Genomic DNA, 18,996 nt, shown 5'->3' with positions numbered 1-18,996 from the left:
TCCAGGATATAGCTTCATTTTTTGGACACACTGAAGAATCGAGGTCTAATGTAATCCTTATACATAGAATAGAGAACACCTAGAAACAAAAAGACATATATCAATAGAATATCCATGGGAAACAAACACTGAATTTCTTCCATTGGTATTTTTCTGAAATTAGCCCATGATCTAAAAATAAAAAAACAAAAGCCTTCCCTCTTATTAATTTTTGGCTCAGATCACACATGTGACTCCAGAAAAAAACAAAAACAAAAACCCTAACAGTCCTTTGGATCAGTATCGATCTGAATTTATGATATTACTATGCCACCCTAAAGTGTGAATTTTAAAATCTGGTGAAATGTTAAGAAAGTGAGTAAATTTGACCAGATATTAACATAAAAATAATAGGCATCTCAATTTAGCAAACATTTATTTAGTGCCTACTGTGTTCAGTATCCCAAGGAAAACAAAGGTGAATGGATGTAATCCCTGCTTCTAGGGATTTACAGTTTAGTGGGTAAGTTAGCTATGAGTTTAGGTAGAAGATATGTATGGCTTCCACAAGGTCCTAAGGCCATGTAGAAAGGAGGAAGTACTAGGGGAAATAGTCTGAGGAAGAGAGGAGCTGTTTCAGTGAATTCCAGGGATGTCAGCAAATGTTCACACCCAAAAGCAAGTTAAGAAGTCAGATTTAAACTACAACTCTCACATTCCCCCCACCCCTCCCATCTCAATTATCAAGTTCTTAGCTATCTAGTAGATGGTCCACATGAAATCCTTTACTTCACTTTCCTTCTTTTTTTTTTTTTTTTCCTTTTTTGTCTTTTTTTGTGACCGGTAACGGGATTGCAACCCTCAGTGTCGCGCCCGCACCGCGCTCAACCAGTGAGCAGACCGGTCTCTATATGGGATCCGAACCCTCGGCGGGAGCGCCGCTGCGCTCCTAAGCGCCGCACTCTACTGAGTGCGCCACCGGGCCAGCCCTTCACTTTCCTTCTAATTTCATTCTAATACTACTTGTTACTATCTTCATAGAGTGCACAGAAGATAAAGGGTAAATTAGTTCTCATATCACAACATGATAGCAAATTGAGGTAGAAATCTACATAATTTTCTAATGAAATAGTGTAACTAGAATTGATGCAAAAAATTTAAGCCAAAAAATGTTTTTACTTGAATCTTTGTAGTATCTATGGAAATAACATTCTCAGATTCAGAGAGAATTATAGGGCTCATATCCATGTCCTTTGGCTTATTAGACACAGCTAATTCTTACCTCTGGCCTACCTCCTAAATGTTGGTATTCCCTGAAGTTCTGATCTCAACTCTTTTCTCACCTCATTCACACCTGTGTTACTGGTAAGCAGGTTAGATCTCTATTCTGAGTATGAAACCCATATATTCATTATTGCCCATAGGTAGGTGATTGTCAAACTTTCCAAATTTATATGAATAAGTAAATATGTTGAACATGCCCCCCTAAATCTTCATGTATTTATAAATAATGTAAATAAATGTACTATGGTCAATCTATATATTAGTAAAGCTTTTTAAAAAATTTTTTTTTAAAGATGACCAGTAAGGGGATCTTAACCCTTGACCTGGTGTTGTCAGCACCACGCTCAGCCAGTGAGCAAACTGGCCATCCCTATATAGGATCCGAACCCGTGGCCTTGGTGTTATCAGCACCGCACTCTCCCGAGTGAGCCACAGGCCGGCCCAGGAAAGCTTTTTAAAGATAGAATATTTTCTTTCCACATCCCCATGGATCTCCTTATACATCTTCTAGGGTATGAGTCCTCTAAATTTGGAGACATTCGCCATAGGCATTTCAATCAGTATAATATAAAATTAGGAGTTCAGGTTCTGGATTAGATTGCCCGTGTGATTGTGAACAAGTGACTTTTCCCTTCAAAGCCCCAGTTTCCTTATTTGTAAAAAGTGTAACAGTATCTACCTCAGAGGGTGGGTCTTTGTCCTGGGTTTCCAGTATGAAGCTTATAAAAGGCTTGGAATTTCCTGAGTAATAGGAGGGTCTTTGTTATTCATGAGCCTCTTGCATCATACCTGAGTTTATAGTAATAAAAGTGTGGCTGGCATCTGAAGTAAAAGCAGTCTTGTGGGGGACCATACTCTTAAACCTGTACAATCGGTTGCTAGCAGCTCCAGGTGGTTAGTGTCAGTATTGAATTGTATTGCAATATATTAGGTGTCAAAATAAGTAATTAGAGTAAATGAGATGATAGGGTACTTTAAAAAGTTCATGGAAAAATAGAATTAAAAGATAATACGAACCTTTGCACGAACTCTTTGAAGACTCCTCACATATAAAGCAATTAAAGTGGCTGGTACATCATAAGCACTCATTAAATGTTAGCGATTATTGTTTGATCAACATGCACTCATCCTCCCACCAAAATTGCTCTTTTCTTCAGTCTCTGTATTAGTGAAAGGCAGAACCTTCCATCTGGTTGCATGAACCAGAAACCTGAGGATCATCCTTGATTCCTCTTCCTTACTTTCCCCAATCACTTGGTTGCTGAGTCCTTAATATTTCTTGAATCCATCTATTTCCACTGCCAATGCCTTAATTCAGATCTGACTCATAGTCTAATTGGTTTCTCTGTCTTTATTTTCTCCTCTTTGCAAATCATTTCTAGGCATTTTCTTTTTCCTTTTAACAGTTTTTTCATGGTGAAATACTCATAATGTGCATGAAGAACAGCACATAAATCTTAAATGACCAGATTAACAAACAGTTGTAGAGTGAACACCTGTAATTATGAATAAAGAAACAGAAAACTTTAGGCATCTTAGAAACCTCCCAGGTTTCCTTTTCTGATCATAGCCTGCTCTCTCTTTTCCATAGCTAACCACTGTGCTGAGTTTTATGATAAGTTTTTTTCCTTATCTTTATAGTTTGCTCCTCTGTTTATCCCTAAACAGTTTTATATTGCCTGTTTCTGATCTTTCTGTAAAGTAGGCATCTTTCTAAACTGCCAATCTAACTATATTACTTCCCTGTTTAAACTTTTCTCTGGCTCACCTCAACTTGTTACCCTTCAGCTCTCAACCATTATAAATCTATCGGGGATTTGTTTTATATAAATTTAGCTAAGCTGTGACTATGCTTCCCAGAGTTCCCTTCCCTAAATAGTTCTGGGTAAGCTTGGCTCATGAGAGGAGGCATTTTGCATGAAATATGGAATGTGAAAGTTGAAGCAGCAGCAGCCGTATTCTTTTTACATTTAGAAGATTGAGGACTTGGTGTAGAGCACCAGGCACTGTTACAGCTTTTACATACTCATATTGTTTATCTGCTGGCTCACCATGCTGTTTTGGGGCAACTGCCAGGCCCACAGCCCCTTCAGCTCCTTCTAGATCTTCTTTAGATTCTCTGGCTTCAGGGCCAGGTGTTGTTTAGCTCCATGATATAGGGTGCCAGATTATCCTGATCTCTATGATTGAAGTTGGGAGGCACTGAGAATGACTCAATTTCCCATCTATCTTTTTGGGTTCCAGCTCATCCTTGTAGATTCCACTTTATTTTTCCTTCCCAACTATTGCCCTGCTGACTTCAGACTCCAGCAATAGAAACTTAAGCAACAGCTTCACATGGACTGTTTAGCCAGTTCCAAAATTGTTTAAGGTCATAACTACACAGTAAATCCCTTTATATATATCACTGCTGAGTGAAGGAAAAACATTTTTCCCACTATACTCTCCCACACACCAAGCAACGAATTCTGCAACGGACACCAGCCAGGTACTTTCTAATTCCAATTCCAATGCTGTCTACCTGGGGATAGTGTCATATCCCACAGGTTGATGGCTCAGTCCCCAAGACCATCCCCTTCACCTTCATTTTTTTTTTTTTTGGTGGCTCACTGGGATCCAAACCTGTGACTTTGATATTAATAACCTATATAGGATCCGAACCCGTGGCCTTGGTGTTATCATCACCGCACTCTACCGAGTGAGCTACGGGCCGGCCCATCCCACAGGTTGATGGCTCAGTCCCCAAGACCATCCCCTTCACCTTCATTTTTTTTTTTTTGGTGGCTCACTGGGATCCAAACCTGTGACTTTGATATTAATAAGGCTGTGCTCTAACCAACTGAGCTAACTAACCAGCCAGCACCTCCCATCTGATGCCAGTCATAACCTATAGGTTATTTTACCTGTGCTTCTGACTTTCTGGCTATAAACTGGGGTTCCCACAACCCCTTCCTTGGGTCTAAGTAATTTGCTGAGCAGCTCACAGAACTCAGGGAAACACGTTTATTCATTTATTACAAAGATAGTTTAAAGGATACAAATAAACAGGCAGGTGAAGAGAGAAACAGGGCGAGGTCTGGAAGGGTTCCAAGCACAGGAGCTTCTGTCCCTGGGGAGTTGGGATGCCCCCACTCTCCTGGCAAGTAGAAGCAAAAACACACACTTGTTTGCTGTCCAGAAGCTCTGTGAACCCAGGCTTGTTGGGTTTTTAGAGAAGCTTCCTTACAAAGGCATGACCGATTAAATCACTGGCCATTGGTGATCAACTTAACCTCCTGCCCCTCTCTATTGGGAGGGACTTTCAGTCCCACCTTGGTCTGTGACCAGTCCCGGTCCTGAAGCTATGGGGAGTTGGGAGGGATTTGGAGGTTTGGAAATTCTAAGGATTTTAGGAGTTGTATGCCAGGAGATGGGGATGAAGACCAAATACATATTTCTTTCTTTTCTTTTCTTTTTTTTTTTCCTAAAAGATGTCTGGTAAGGGGATCTTAACTCTTGATTTGGTGTTATCAGCACCACACTCTCCCAAATACAGGCTGGCCCCTCAAATACATATTTCAAAATATCACCACAACTGGTAGTTATGCTTCTCTGATTGAACCTTGACTGATACAGAATTTGGTATTAGAAGTGCTTCCAGAGGAACAGAACCATGAGGACAGATTCCCTGAATTGGTTCTGGGTTATCTGGAATTGGTTCTCTGATCTGATTAGGTTTAAAGGCATTAATGACCACTTTTTCAATGATAAAGAGGATGCTAACAGTCCATAGCATGCAGCAGCAAAAAAAAAAAAAAAAAGTTTCTTAAATTATCACCTGTAGGGCCGGCCCGTGGCTCACTCGGGAGAGTGCGGTGCTGACAACACCAAGCCAAGGGTTAAGATCCCCTTACCAGTCACCTTTTTAAAAAAAATTATCACCTGTAGATACTTTAATCAAGTCCCTATAGAAAATGAGGTTTTGGGTGATCAAATATTTACTACCATAGAACATGTAGTGGAAATAAGGGGTATCATGAGGTTGGTTACTTCTAAGTGTGCTGGAAAAGAAAATGATGGGCTCGGAGCTTTTAATTCCTAGCTCAAGTTCCCATGAGGGACCTGAAAGTTTTATGACTTTCCAAAAAGAAACTTTTAACTCCTGTAGCCATGAGGCTACACACAGGGTCTAATCAAGAAAATGATGGGCTCGGAGCTTTTAATTCCTAGCTCAAGTTCCCATGAGGGACCTGAAAGCTTTATGACTTTCCAAAAAGAAACTTTTAACTCCTGTAGCCATGAGGCTACACACAGGGTCTAATCTAAGGGGCTAATTACCACACAAGTTCCCAACTTCAAAGTCTCTTATGTTAAAATTAGGGCATTGCTTTGAAAGGAGTAGGATCCTGAAAATTGGAATAGACATAGAGGCAGATTTTTAAAAAAATGGGTCCTTGAGCCCCTATATTTTACTGAAACTCCTTTTCTAGTAGAAGTCCTTCCATCCCTGTCTGATAATGACTGAAACTTGTACTAGAAGGTAATCTCCAGTAAATGACATTGAAATGCCAGAACTTCCTTGGTAGAGCAGTGGTTCTCAACTAGGGGTGGTTTTATTCCCCAGGGAAACCTGGTAATGTCTGGAGACATTTTGAGTTGTCACAACTAGAAGTGGAGAGATGGAAGGGAATTCTACTAGCATCTTGTGGGTAGAGACCAGGGATGCTGGTAAACATCCTGCAATGCATAGGACAGCCCTCCACAACAGCCCAAAATGTCGATAGTGCTGAGGTTGAGAAACTCTGCTATAGAGAGATATCCAAAGGATTAGGGCTATTGGAATGTTAGAGTGAATATATTCTCCTTACCTACTCCCTAAATATATCTATTCCCTTCACCAAGGTTGTGAGAGATACATTTGTGAAGGTAATCCTGGCATCCTTCAAGAGTTCTGTGGTGACTATCATCTGTAAGCCAGAAATGACAGTGTGAACTGCTGGGCGCCCTGAATTAAATGGGGATAATGCGATCCTGGGGTTAGGGGGTCAAGTGACAGCATTTAATTGACAAAGACAAGGAAAGCATCATTTCTGTAACGGGCAGCAGAGCCTAAGCAGTAGTCAGAATAGTCTAAATTTCAGAGATCTTTGGCACTGTCTGATTATGCTGTCCCTAGAATTGGAAGTGATGGGCAGGGGCTGGCCAGTTAGCTCATTTAGTTACAACTGGTACTGGTAACACTGAGGTCAAGAGTTTGGATACCCTTAATGGCCAACTGCCAAAAAAGAAAAAAGAAAGAAAATGGTGGGCAGCATATAAGCAGAAAAGCTCTAGGCTTGGTGAACCAAAGTCTGACTTGTATCACCACAATAGAGAGCCATGGCCCCTTGACCAGTTTCTAGATTTGAGTTAGTTCACAGACCCAAAGTCCTTTGAGTGAGAGGAAGGCCAGATCCCCTTAAGGAAAGACCCTGTTACAAAACCAAAAACAGACAAACTGTAAATCCTCCTTCTAGACTTCCCCAAAGGGACCTGTGGTCATTTACTGGGGTACCTGTGTACCAAGGAAGGGATTATGGGGCATTTTTGAATGGTGGTTGTGAATTAACACTAATTCCTACTTTGGTACAATTAGTGTGGCCTACCAGTGAAAGTAGGGGTTTATGGAGGTCAGGCGGTCAATGGAATTTTGCTGTGGGCTCATGTCATACTCAGCCTGGTGAGTCCCTGAACCCATCCTATGTTATTCCCTAGTTCTGGAATGTGTAATTGTAATAGACATACTCAGCAACTGTCAGAATTCTCACACTGGTTCCCTGACCTGTGAAGTAAGGGCTATTATGGTAGGAAAAGTCAAGGGGAGCCAATTGCCTTTATCAAAATAGTAAACCAAAGCATTACTGTATTCCCAGAGGGATTATAGAGATGAGCATGCCAGAGTGGTGATTTCTAACACATCCCCATTCAGTTTGCTTATTTAGCAGAAGACAGATGGATTTTGGAGAATGATACTGATTCCTGTAAACTTAATCAGGTGATCACCCTAACTGCAGCTGCTATCCAGGTGTGGTATCATTGCTAAAACAAATCAACACAACCTTTGGTATTTGGTATGTAGCTATTAATCTGGTTGACTGCTTTTTTCTATATACCTTTTAGTAAAGACAATCAGAAGCAATTTACTTTCCCCTGGCAGGGACTGCAGTACAAGTACACTTTCACTGTCCAATCTCAGGACTGTGTGAACTCTCCAGCCCTCTGCCATAATTTAGTCTACAGGGACGTTGATAATCTCTTCATTCCTAAGGACATCACATTAGTCCATTACATTGATCTGATCTGAATAGCAAGGGGAAATGGAAGTGAATGATGTCAATGCAGGGTCCAGGGCACTTCTTTGTACTCCCATGTCCTGTTATTAAAAACAAAGGAAAACTATACCCAATACAGGCATATGGCTAATGACTCAGACCCTTTATGAATAAAGGTTTGGGTCACCTCACCAGTCAAATAACCATGAACAGCTAAGGTGCATGCCAAAGGCAAAGGGAATATGTAACAGATAGTAGAAGAACATAGTTATAATACCAGATATGACCATCTGACCAGTTGCAAAAATAAAGACTGTGGTAGTTATGAATATATTTCCTTATTTTTATATGAATCCATTTGTGTATATATTGATTTTTTTTCTATTCCCCACTTTCATTTACCTAACATAAGAAATGTTAACAGTAGTTAACATCTAACATAAGAAATGTTAATAGTAGTTAACCTTATATCTCAGGATTTAAGTTACAGGATATCAAAAGGGAATGATTCAGCTCAAAGGAATCAATATCAAAGGTTGATAAAGGGATTTTGTATCCTCTTTTGTGAGAGAATTAGCATGTTTTTGGTGATACAAGGGATGGCTGAGTCTGCCACTGTCTTTATTTGGAAGTGTGATTAAAAGAGGTGTATATGTGAATGCCAAGTTGACAAGGATTGGAGAATGGTGGATTTGTATTGTGTCAGCTGAGCTAACCTTTAACTACATTTTCCAGAATTCCTTTCTCTTTATTCCCTGGGTTAGTGCACAAGAGACATTTTGCGTGAGATTTAGAAGGCAGAAGTGGCAGCCACATTCTTCTTATGCTTGGAAGGCACTGTTGGAGCACAGTTTTGCTCATCTGCTGGCCCACCTTTTTGGCATGGGGCAGCAATCATGAACATAACTACTATGGCTACTGCTGAATTTTCTCCTTCATCTTCTCTGACTCATTGGGTAGGCCCATGTTTAGCTCCAGGATGAAGGGCATATTCCTATATGTCACTCTCATCATCAAATTTGGAGGCTTGGAAATGGTTGAAAACCTACAGGGGTTCCAGTGTGTCCTGTGTGTTCTACCTCATCCTTGTAGGTTCCAGGTGTTCTTTGCTTCTCCCACTTTACATCAATTTTTTCTTCCTAACTGCTTGCCCTATCCACTTTAGGCCCCAGCTCCAGATATGTAAACAAGAGCCTCATAATTATATAAGTCCAAATACTTATAATAAATCCTTTATTAAATATTACTATTGGGGCCGGCCCGGTGGCGCACTGCTACAGTGCGCCGCTTGGGAGCGCAGCGGCGCTCCCGCTGAGGGTTTGGATCCCACATACAGACCGGTTCCCGCTCACTGGCTGAGCGAGGTGCGGGCGCAACACCAAGGGTTGCGATCCTGTTGCCGGACACGAAAAAAGACAAAAAGGAAAAAAAAAATTACTATTAATTCTGCTTCTCTCATCAAACACTGATTGATTCACCTACTATACCAAGAGTTCCACTAACATGCCATGCTTCTGTGTCTTTGGTTTTTTTCTGCCTAGAATCCTGATCTCCTTCTCTGCCTATTTACTTCCTCCATATTCTTGGCTCATCACATGGTTTACATCCTTGAGAATCCCCCTTGACCTCTCAGTCATAATTAAATACCCCTTCTTTGTGCTTGTGTTTCCATAGCAACCTGTGCTGTTTTTGTTAGTTACAGCATCTATGACTTATAGAGACCATATAATGGTCTTCTCTTCTTTGTCTCTCTTCCTAAGGATACTAAACTATTTGAGGGTAGTTACTGAGTCTCATCTGCACATAGCAGATGTTCAATAAATATTTGCTGAATTATGAAAATGAGGACTGTAACTGTGTAGTAAAGGTTCTTGTTGTATTTGGTTTAAGACTCGCATATCACGGCTCATAGTAATAAGATAATTAATTACCTCTTAACTTCCTATATGCAAGCCCCTCATCCATCATTCCATAATCCTTGACCTACTCTTAGGGTGACTCTACTCTGCACAGCATAAAGGGGAGCTTAGAACATGTGACTTCTTCCCATTAATATAGACAAAAAATATTTAGATAATTTAGGTCTCATAATAGACTTCTTATTAGAAATATCTGATTTAGCTGTTGATGTAACCTGAATTAACCAAGATAATTTTATACCTGTTCTTTTGGATTTGAGTGTGTAGGTCTTGCTTAATTGTGGATTAATAAAAAAAGAAAAAGACTTGCCCAGTGTTCAAACTTGGAACAAAAGGAGAACAAGGCTGTTGAGATTTGTGGGCTCTAATAATGTCTTCTTTCCAGTTAAACTATTTTAATAACCACATCTGCTGTTCAAATAGGCTGGGAAATATGTCCACTTCTCCTAGCCATGCAATATATGCTGTGATCAATAACTGCTACTCTTAGCTGAGTTATATAGCATAGAACTACTCACTGCTCCTTTCTTTTTTTTTTTTTTTTTAAAAGATGACCAGTAAGGGGATCTCAACCCTTGGCTTGGTGTTGTCAGCATCATGCTCACCCAGTGAGCCAACCGGCCATCCCTGTGTGGGATCCAAACCCTTGGCCTTGGTGTTATCAGCACCGCACTCTCCCGAGTGAGCCACAGGGCCGGCCCTCACTGCTCCTTTCACTCTGGAGAATAACTACCAGTCACCCTAGTTCTCTGCTGGGGGTTTTGTCAGCCAAAAATCATAAGAAATTAAGCCCATAACTGGGCAGCATCTTCAATCAAATGAAGATCAGTCCTTCTTACCTCTCTCCCCCATTATATCATCTTGACCCAATATTCACTTCTGCTATGAATGAATAAAATAAATAAAAATATTCTCAAAGACAGCTAAACATAGGATATAAATTAAGCAGGTTACCTAAAGTCACAGCTCCTACAACAAATCCTTGGGCAGCAACTCTTACGTGAATAAGATGAATGGACATTTTCTGATCTCTCCTGTACTTTAACTTGTAAAGGCCATAGGACACCACAGTCATAAAGCCTGCTATACCTGCAAATTTAAAAAGTATGGATTAAACAGCAGGCAAGACTTCCCAAGAGCTTAGAAAGTTAAATGAAAGACTATGTAAAGGACAAGTACCTGGAAGATAATCAGTGAAGAAACAAAGAATATTTTAAAAAGGAACCATGCTGGATTTGATCTACCAGATTTTAAAATGGGCCACTAACATTATTAGATTCAATATTTGCAGTTTTGACTCTTCCCAGAAAAACCTGAACTGTATAGTATAATAACTTGTCTAGTTATCTGTAATTTTCCTGAGGCATGATTTTGATTGTGCATGCTAACAAGGCTATTATTGGAGCAAGTTACTCAGCCAGTGAGTGAACCAACTCAATATCCCAGCATCTATAGCTTTTGAGTGTGTGGCTTTACTCCTCTCTTCCTGTCATCAAATACTAGTGAAATGATAAAAAACTTTGTTCTGTAAAAAGTGAGACAATAAACTTTAATGAGAGCTGAAAAGGTATGAATATATGCCAAAGAAGTATATGACTCTGGGAAGAACTGTCATTCTAGAAAAGTCCAGAAGCCCATAAAAGTATTTCTATTTTCCTGCAAATGTCAAGGGGTATACTGCTGTGACAACCAAGATCCTATGTAATTGGCTGAGAACTGATCAACAGGAAAGATTCTAGAAAGAGGTTTAAAATACTATGAGAACTTAATCCATGACAAGCCAAAAATAACCAAATAACAGATAAAGGAATAATTATTTAATAAATGCCATTTGCACAATCTATTGGTATAGAGAAGAACTAAGATTTGTATCTCACACCAGACCCTGCAAAAATAAAAGTCCAGATGGGTTAGAATTAAATGCAAAACAAAAAAATATATAAACAACAAAAAACTAGAAGAAAATATAACATCTATAAGAGGACAAGGTAGACAATGAAAATTTCAAGGAAAATGACAAGGATATATTTTGGCAGAATAAAGAAAACTTTTGCACAATAAAAATGTGGGTCTATTTTTGGGGTTCTCTATTCTGTCCCATTGATCTATGCATCTGCCCCTCCATCAATATCACACTGTCTTGATTGTAGATATACAGTAAGCCTTAATTTCAGGAAGAGTGATTCCTTCCACTTTATCCCTTGAAAAAAAAAAAAACATTGTTTTAAGCTATACTAGGTCTGTGTCTTTCCATATAAATTTTAGAATAAGCTTGTCTATGTCTACAAAAAACCTTGCTGGGCTTTTGATAGGAATTACATTAAATCTACAGATCAATTTGAGGAGAACTGACATTTTTATACTGAGACTTCTAATCCATAAACTCTATAATCTCTTCATTTATTTAGGTCTTCCTTGATTTCTTTAATTAGCATTTTGTAATTTTCAGCATATATGTTTTATTAAATTTAAGGGCCGGCCCATGGCTCACTTGGGAGAATGTGGTGCTGATAACACCAAGGCCACTGGTAGGGATCCCTATATAGGGATGGCTGGTTCACTCACATGAGAGAGCGTGGTGCTGACAACACCAAGTCAAGGGTTAAGATCCCCGTACTGGTCATCTTTAAAAAAAAAAAAATTTATACCTAAGCATTTTGTTTTCTTTGGGGTGACTGTAAATGGTATTACGTTGTTTTTTGTTTTTGTTTTTTGTCTTTTCTTGGTGGCTGGCAAGTACAGGGATCTGAACCTTTGACCTTCATGTTACAACACCACACTGGTATTATGTTTTTAATTTCAGTTTCCCTATGTTTGTTGTTAGTTTATGGAAATGCAACTGATTTTTATGTGGGATAGCAAGTTTTGATTAACTGTGTTGGCACATAGGCATCTCTATGGGTGGGCAAGGACATATTTATTCTTTCAGAATCCATTTAATAAGTGTAAATAAGAATCAGTAAAGAATCACATTTATATGTTATTTTAAATGTTGATTAGCTATAAATGAAATTGAAATAAAAATGACTGATATACTACAAACATAAAAACAGCAAAAAACAAATAACTATAAAATGATGATGATAAACACATGGGGAGACAGGTATAATTCTGAAGGCTCTGTAAGCCTGGCCAAATCTTTCTGGGAAAAACTCTAGAAATGGGGAGGGGGAACGGGGTTGGGGAGTGATTGGTCAGGTAAATCACTGCAAATCTTTCTGGGAAAAACTCTAGAAATGGGGAGGGGGAACGGGGTTGGGGAGTGATTGGTCAGGTAAGGGGATGTAAAGAATAATTACAATTTATAATAATGAATATGCTCACAACAACAACAACAAAACTCTGGAAATATATAATAAATAATATTAAATCGAACCTGCTTCCTTCTCTGGAAATTCTACTTTTGAGAACATACTCCAAGGAAATAAGAATAAGAAAAGTCAAGAAAATAACATAAAGATGTTCATGGCTACACTATGTATGAAGAAAAACTAAACAACCCAAATGGCCCAACAAAAGAAAACCGCTAGAGCTATTAAAAAGAAAATGATAAGAATAGGAAGTATTGTTACACAAAAATATACACATGAAATGTTAAACGAAAGAAGCAAACTAAATAATCTGTCAAGACAGATTTTAATACATATAATGCATGCACAGACCTTAACAGTGATGGTGATCATAAGATGATTTTGAACGATATGAATTTATTATATTTATAATAATGGATGTTTAAAATAACCAATAAAAATGTTATGTAAATTATCTACACAGGACACTCCATCCTGTAGCAGGAAACACATGGTAGATATTGTTAAAATAACAATAGCTTTATATACCCAAATTTTATCATTATTTTCTAGCAAAAATTTGGCTCTCTTTCCTTGATCAAATCAAGGTTCTTTTCTTACTCAAATTGATTTTGTTTCTTTTAGAGATTAAAGCTAGAACATTTACTGTTTTCAGTGTAATATCTTTGTAGCTTGTATTTAATTGAATTAAGCTGGAAACACTTTTATCTTTCTACTTCAGTCACCCTAAATGTCTCTGGAAAACTAATTTAATATACAACAGGCACAGTGACTAATCTCTGTTCATTATTGTGATCTATTTGTTCAAGGAGTGTCGAGTTCTTGAATTTTTTTCTAGTTAAAAATGCTAAGGAAGATAAATCACTATTATCTGCTTCCGTTTATTATGGGTGCTATTACAAGTCTAATCAAATTAAATGAAACTTCTAGACACAGAATATTACTGTAAAGTAAAATTTAGTTCTTTTTGGTATGGGAATGACACTTAGGAACTTGCTAGAGTCACAGTGACACTTAAAGGAAACACAACATACCTATTTAGAAAGTTTTATGGAAATAATATATTCACAAGTTTATGTAAGTCTGATTTAAGTAAATTATTGTAATAGTTTTCAGAAAAAGGAACACAAGGAAAGAGGCATGACTGCAGTATATAATAATAATTCTTAGTGCAGCTTCAGCATCCAGGGAGAAGAAAGAAACTTCAGATTTTAAAACATAATATTGGTGCTTAAATTGTGTGTGTGTGTGCGTGTGTTTTTAAGGTCCACATACATATAGTTGTTGTTAGTAAACATACTAAATATGTGTGGGGAAAAGTTAAAGAGGTTAAGACTCCAGATCTAATTATAACACCATTTCTTTAATCCAGAGTTTACTTAACCACCAACCTTGACATCTGGAACACACTAGGAAACCAGCAAAAAGGGCCATTGAGCAGCCAAAACGAACTCCTCAAAGTTCATGCTCTCAAGTGTAAAGGTGGGCCGATTTCCAAGACTTCCATTCAGAGCTTTACTCTGAATTGACTCATAGTTCTTTCAAGCTTGGGTATCTAAGTGGTGGCTTCTGGTGCCACAGAACTTTAGAAGCAGAAGTTTTTAATGATACCCAAGTAGTATTGGAAGAAACAGAACAACAGACATAAAAACTTAAAGGCTGCAGATACTTACAGGACAAAGAGTCATATACATCTCAATAGTCTATGACACATTTTCAGTATAATAAAGTGATGCTGCTGTGACAATCCTCAGTCATTACCAAAAAGTTAAAAGTCCATTCAATCAATTCCTTTGATTGGCTGCAAACTAATAATTTTAGATAGACCTCTAACGAATGGATAAAATAGAATAAAATGTGATGCTTCAAATAATAATAGCTAACATTTATTGGAGACTTATGTACTAGAAACTATTTTGAAAGTTCAACTTATATTCATGTTTAAAGGGGGTTAGCTTAAATTATCTGGAAAAAAACTATATGAAACATCTCAATCCTTAAAGATACTAAGTAAGGCATTACTGTATTATTAGTTTTCTAGTATCCAGTCAAGGCTTGTACTTACCTACAGGAACAAAAGGGGAGTCTCTAGATTTCTTCATCAGTCGGGATAATTGGTTTTCATCCTCATATGCTGACCACTGGTTATCAGAAGACATTTTTCTCTCTAGTAACAACAGGAGATAAATAAAAGTAGTTGCTGTGACCTATTAAAAAGAATCCATTTGCCCTCTCCCAACACAGTCTTGATTATATATTCTTTTGTTTTCATTTGCTGGATATGCCTGTCTGCTCGATTGAAATAAACAATTGTCATTCCTTTCCTTCACACTTTTCACTACAGAATCCTTTCTGGAGCAGGGGGCGGGGAGAGGAGAGGAAAGAGATAAGAGAAAAATATAGAGAGGAAATGATAATCAGATTTCATAAATTGAGTAAAAATTAATACGGATTATAATTCTGTTAGTCTCTTTTCACTGCTTAGCATCTGAGATCACCGGCAACCTCAGGATTTCTTCCACAAACAATAATAATACAGAGTTTCCTTGATAAAGTATTATTTTAAAGAATGACGGCAGTACCAACATAGGCAAAAATAACTCCAGATTTACAGGTAATGGGAGAATGGTCACTCCAGTTCTACAGAAGGTGCATAAATGTGATAGTCATTCAGAAACACATTACCTTTGGCGTCCCCACAACCTGCTGTCTGTCTGCTGGTGTTCCTTCAGCAAGAGGCCAGTAGATCTGAACAGCTGTTGTAAGGCTGTGACACATTTATGTGCAATTTCCAACTAATTGACAATGAGAAGGCCCTGCGGGGAGTGGAGCGCTGGTACTGGTCAAGGATTCCACTATCCCGGCTAGAAACTCAGTGGCGGCAGCTCCTGGGCCACAAACTTTAGGCTTTCCACGGCAGCATTAAGAAAATATAAAGGCCGTAATAACTTCGTATAGCATACATTATACGAAGTTATACGATATTTGGTATGTAGCTATTAATCTGGTTGACTGCTTTTTTCTATATACCTTTTAGTAAAGACAATCAGAAGCAATTTACTTTCCCCTGGCAGGGACTGCAGTACAAGTACACTTTCACTGTCCAATCTCAGGACTGTGTGAACTCTCCAGCCCTCTGCCATAATTTAGTCTACAGGGACGTTGATAATCTCTTCATTCCTAAGGACATCACATTAGTCCATTACATTGATCTGATCTGAATAAAAAAAAAAAAGGCAGGCCCCCCCCCCCCAAAAAAAAAAATACAGAGAGAGAAAACATGAAGGTTTCTGAAGAAAACGAGCTTCTGCTTCCCTCTGTGGATGTGAGTCTTGCTACCTGACTCTTGGGCCTAAAATTGAGAGGAAAGAGTGCGCAGGGTCACAATCCGGAGCATGGGCGTCAGGTGGGCAGGATATAGCCATCTGAGGCCAAGATTCTCATCGTCCTTTAAGAATGTGTGCCCGCCAGAGGCGCGCGCACCACAGTTGGGATTCTAGGCTGAGGAACCAAGAGCCCGCCCCTGGATACTTGGCCGTGAGGCCCTCACACCTCCGCTGTGGCAGAGCTACAAGCAGCACACGCGCCATGTGCACAAGAGCGTGACGTCACTGCACCCAAAGCCAATCCAAGGGCAGGGCGGGACTGCGCGGGAAGGCGCCTGCGGGAGACTGCTCCGCGTGCGCCTGCGCACAATACCGCAGTGCCCCCAGGCTCTGGGGAGGGTTTGTGGCCATTGGTTGTGCTCTGGCCTCGTAGAAGTCCTTGTTCACCGTCTCCCTTCGACTGCACCCGGATAGGCCTCAGGATGAGGGCAGAGAACCAGGTAGCGTTCACGTTTTTTTTCTTTACAACTATTATTTTTTAAATAATTTCAAACCTACAGATGTTTCCAGAATAGTTCAAAGAGCTATATGTCCGGTACCCAGATTCCCTTTGTTAACTGCTCTCTCCCATCTTCTTTTCGTTCCTTCCCTCCATTCCTTCGTTCTTTTCCTCCTTCCCAACTATCTGAGAGTAAGTTGCAGACCGATGTGCTCTGACTTTACCTCTATATACTTTTGTATGCATTGGGGTATTCTGTTACATAACCAGAGTACAATGGTCAAAATAAGGGGATTAGCATTGCTATAATACTATTTTCCAATCTAAAGGTTTTACTAACATTTCACCAGTTGTCCCAATAATATACTTAAAAACAAAGAAAAAAAATTTTTTTTTCTGGTCTAGGACCCAATCAGTATCATATATTTCATGTAGTTGTCATGTTTTGTCTCTACAGTCTCCTTTAGTCTGAAACATCTCCTTAATCATCTTTGTCGTTCATGACCCTGATATTTTGCCAATGCAGGCCAGTTATTTTTATAGGATGTCTCTCAATTTATTATTTTTTCCCTGATGTTTTCTCGTTAGATTGAGGCTATATGTTTTATGCAGAATACCACAAAAGTGGTGCTGTGTTCTTCTTGATGTGTATTATCATAAGGTCGAATTATCTGGTGGTTATAACTTTGATCCAGTGTTGTGATGATAAATTTTTAACGACTGGCTCTCCAGACAGAAAAAACAGCCCTGATTTGTATGTAGCTTTTGTCAATTTCCATGGTGCAAAAACTCCCACCATGGCCAATTTCAAGCTAGTGTCTGTCATCACTGAACACTAAATTGGGAAATGTTCATCTCCTGAGTTGAAATGAATGTACTCTAGCACACTGCTTTGATCATGAGGATTAACATGGTATCTGCCAGGTTTTCCACTGTAAAGTTACTGTTTTTTTAACCTTTGTAATAAGTATTTTGTGAATAGGTACTTTAATATTATACAAATATCCTGTTATTTGTTAGACTTTTACCCATTAATTTTAGCATCAGTTGATGATTCTTGCGTGAATCTGTTAATTTTGTGTTTCTCAAATAGTAATTTTAAAAAAATCTATCATCCCTTTTACATTTATTAGTTGGCGTTCTAATAAAGGAATAGCTCTCTTCCTTCTTCCCTATTTAATCATTCATTTATTTACATCAGTTTGGATTCCTGTTTTATTTAGTGGCTTGTAATCCATTATTATAATTATTTATTTTGATGGGCAGATTGTTCCAGATTTGGATAGTGAGGGTCCCTTTAAGCTGTCTCCTGTGTCCTATTGACATGTCCACATTATTCTTTCAACACTTCTTTATATCTTGGCATAACAAGTTGTTCCAGGCTGAACTTGTAATTTTTCTGACCCAGCCTTGAAATCAGCAATTTCTTCAAGGAGTCCTGACTCACTTTAGTGCTTTAGTGGAGAATGTATTTATGGGATTTTTTGGTTTTGGTTTTGTTTTGGTGCTGAAACGCAGGAATGAAGTGGTGAATGTATATAGAAACCAAGTTCTACGCTCTAGAGGTGCTCATTGTTACTGGAGTATCATTACTTTTAAGCCCTTCAAGAAGACAGGATTTATATCTATGCCCATATCTATTTCTATATCTGTATATCTATTTGTATTTAAACTATGAGTTCATGGTAATATCTCTAATATCAGTCCAGCTCTACAGTGTTTATTCTAGTCTTCTCCCTTTTCATATTTGATTCGCTTCTGATTGTGAGAGACCTGACTCCCACTATCCTCACTATATTCATTTATTTACTTAATTCTAGAATATACAAAAAATTTCAGAATTTCTGACCATACCTCTGTGAAAAATAAACCTATTAACAGGAGTTAAATATTGTTTATAGTTCTTTTTGTCAGAGCATATACAGTCAAAATACTATGTTCAAACATCACTTCAGAAAGTTCATGAAAAAATTTATATTATCTTTTTTGGGGGGTTGTAGCGACTGGTTGGTAAGGGGATCTGAACCCTTGACCTTGGTTTTATCAGTACCACATTCTAACCAGGTGAGTTCACCAGCCAAATCAGGTTTGTATTATCTTTTTTTTTTTTTCCTTTTTGTCTTTTTTCGTGTCCGGCAACGGATCGCAACCTTCAGTGTCGCGCCTGTACCGGACCGGGACCGGCAATGGGATCGCAACCCTCGGTGTCGCGCCTGCACTTCGCTCAGCCAGTGAGAGGGAACCGGTCTGTATGTGGGATCCGAACCCTCAGCGGGAGCGCCACTGCACTCCCAAGCGGCGCACTGTAGCAGTGTGCCACTGGGCCGGCCCAGATTTGTATTATCTTTTAATTCTAGTTTTCCACAAATGTTTTGTTTTGTTTTGTTT

General features: G+C 38.8%; 1 protein-coding gene across 2 annotated transcripts; it reads right to left on the bottom strand.

The window, feature by feature from the left end:
* Positions 1-15,556, bottom strand: HIGD1C (HIG1 hypoxia inducible domain family, member 1C). 2 transcript variants are annotated; one of them, XM_008568980.1, is made up of 4 exons: positions 15,469-15,556; positions 14,849-14,950; positions 10,427-10,561; positions 1-79 (listed from the first exon to the last, which is right to left on the bottom strand). In XM_008568980.1, exons 2-4 carry the CDS (start codon positions 14,940-14,942, stop codon positions 15-17), a joined length of 294 nt encoding a protein of 97 aa, XP_008567202.1. In that variant the 5' UTR covers positions 14,943-14,950; positions 15,469-15,556; the 3' UTR covers positions 1-14. The 2 variants fall into 2 exon arrangements, with proteins under 2 accessions (XP_008567202.1, XP_008567201.1); XM_008568979.1 differs by lacking the exon at positions 15,469-15,556 and having other exon boundaries at positions 14,849-15,079.
* Positions 15,557-18,996: the final 3,440 nt, after the last annotated feature.

The sequence above is a fragment of the Galeopterus variegatus genome, unplaced genomic scaffold (assembly GCF_000696425.1).
Source record: "Galeopterus variegatus unplaced genomic scaffold, G_variegatus-3.0.2 Scaffold455, whole genome shotgun sequence".
In the NCBI taxonomy this organism is placed as follows: domain Eukaryota; kingdom Metazoa; phylum Chordata; class Mammalia; order Dermoptera; family Cynocephalidae; genus Galeopterus; species Galeopterus variegatus.
This window is presented reverse-complemented; position numbering and strand designations above follow the sequence as displayed.

Coding starts and splice junctions, on each gene's coding strand:
- HIGD1C (XM_008568980.1), bottom strand. CDS start 14,942: ATGTCTTCTGATAACCAGTGGTCAGCATATGAGGATGAAAACCAATTA. Junction 10,562..14,848: donor CTCCCCTTTTGTTCCTGTAG/GTAAGTACAAGC, acceptor TTAAATTTGCAG/GTATAGCAGGCTTTATGACT. Junction 80..10,426: donor TGTAGGAGCTGTGACTTTAG/GTAACCTGCTTA, acceptor TTTTGTTTCTAG/GTGTTCTCTATTCTATGTAT.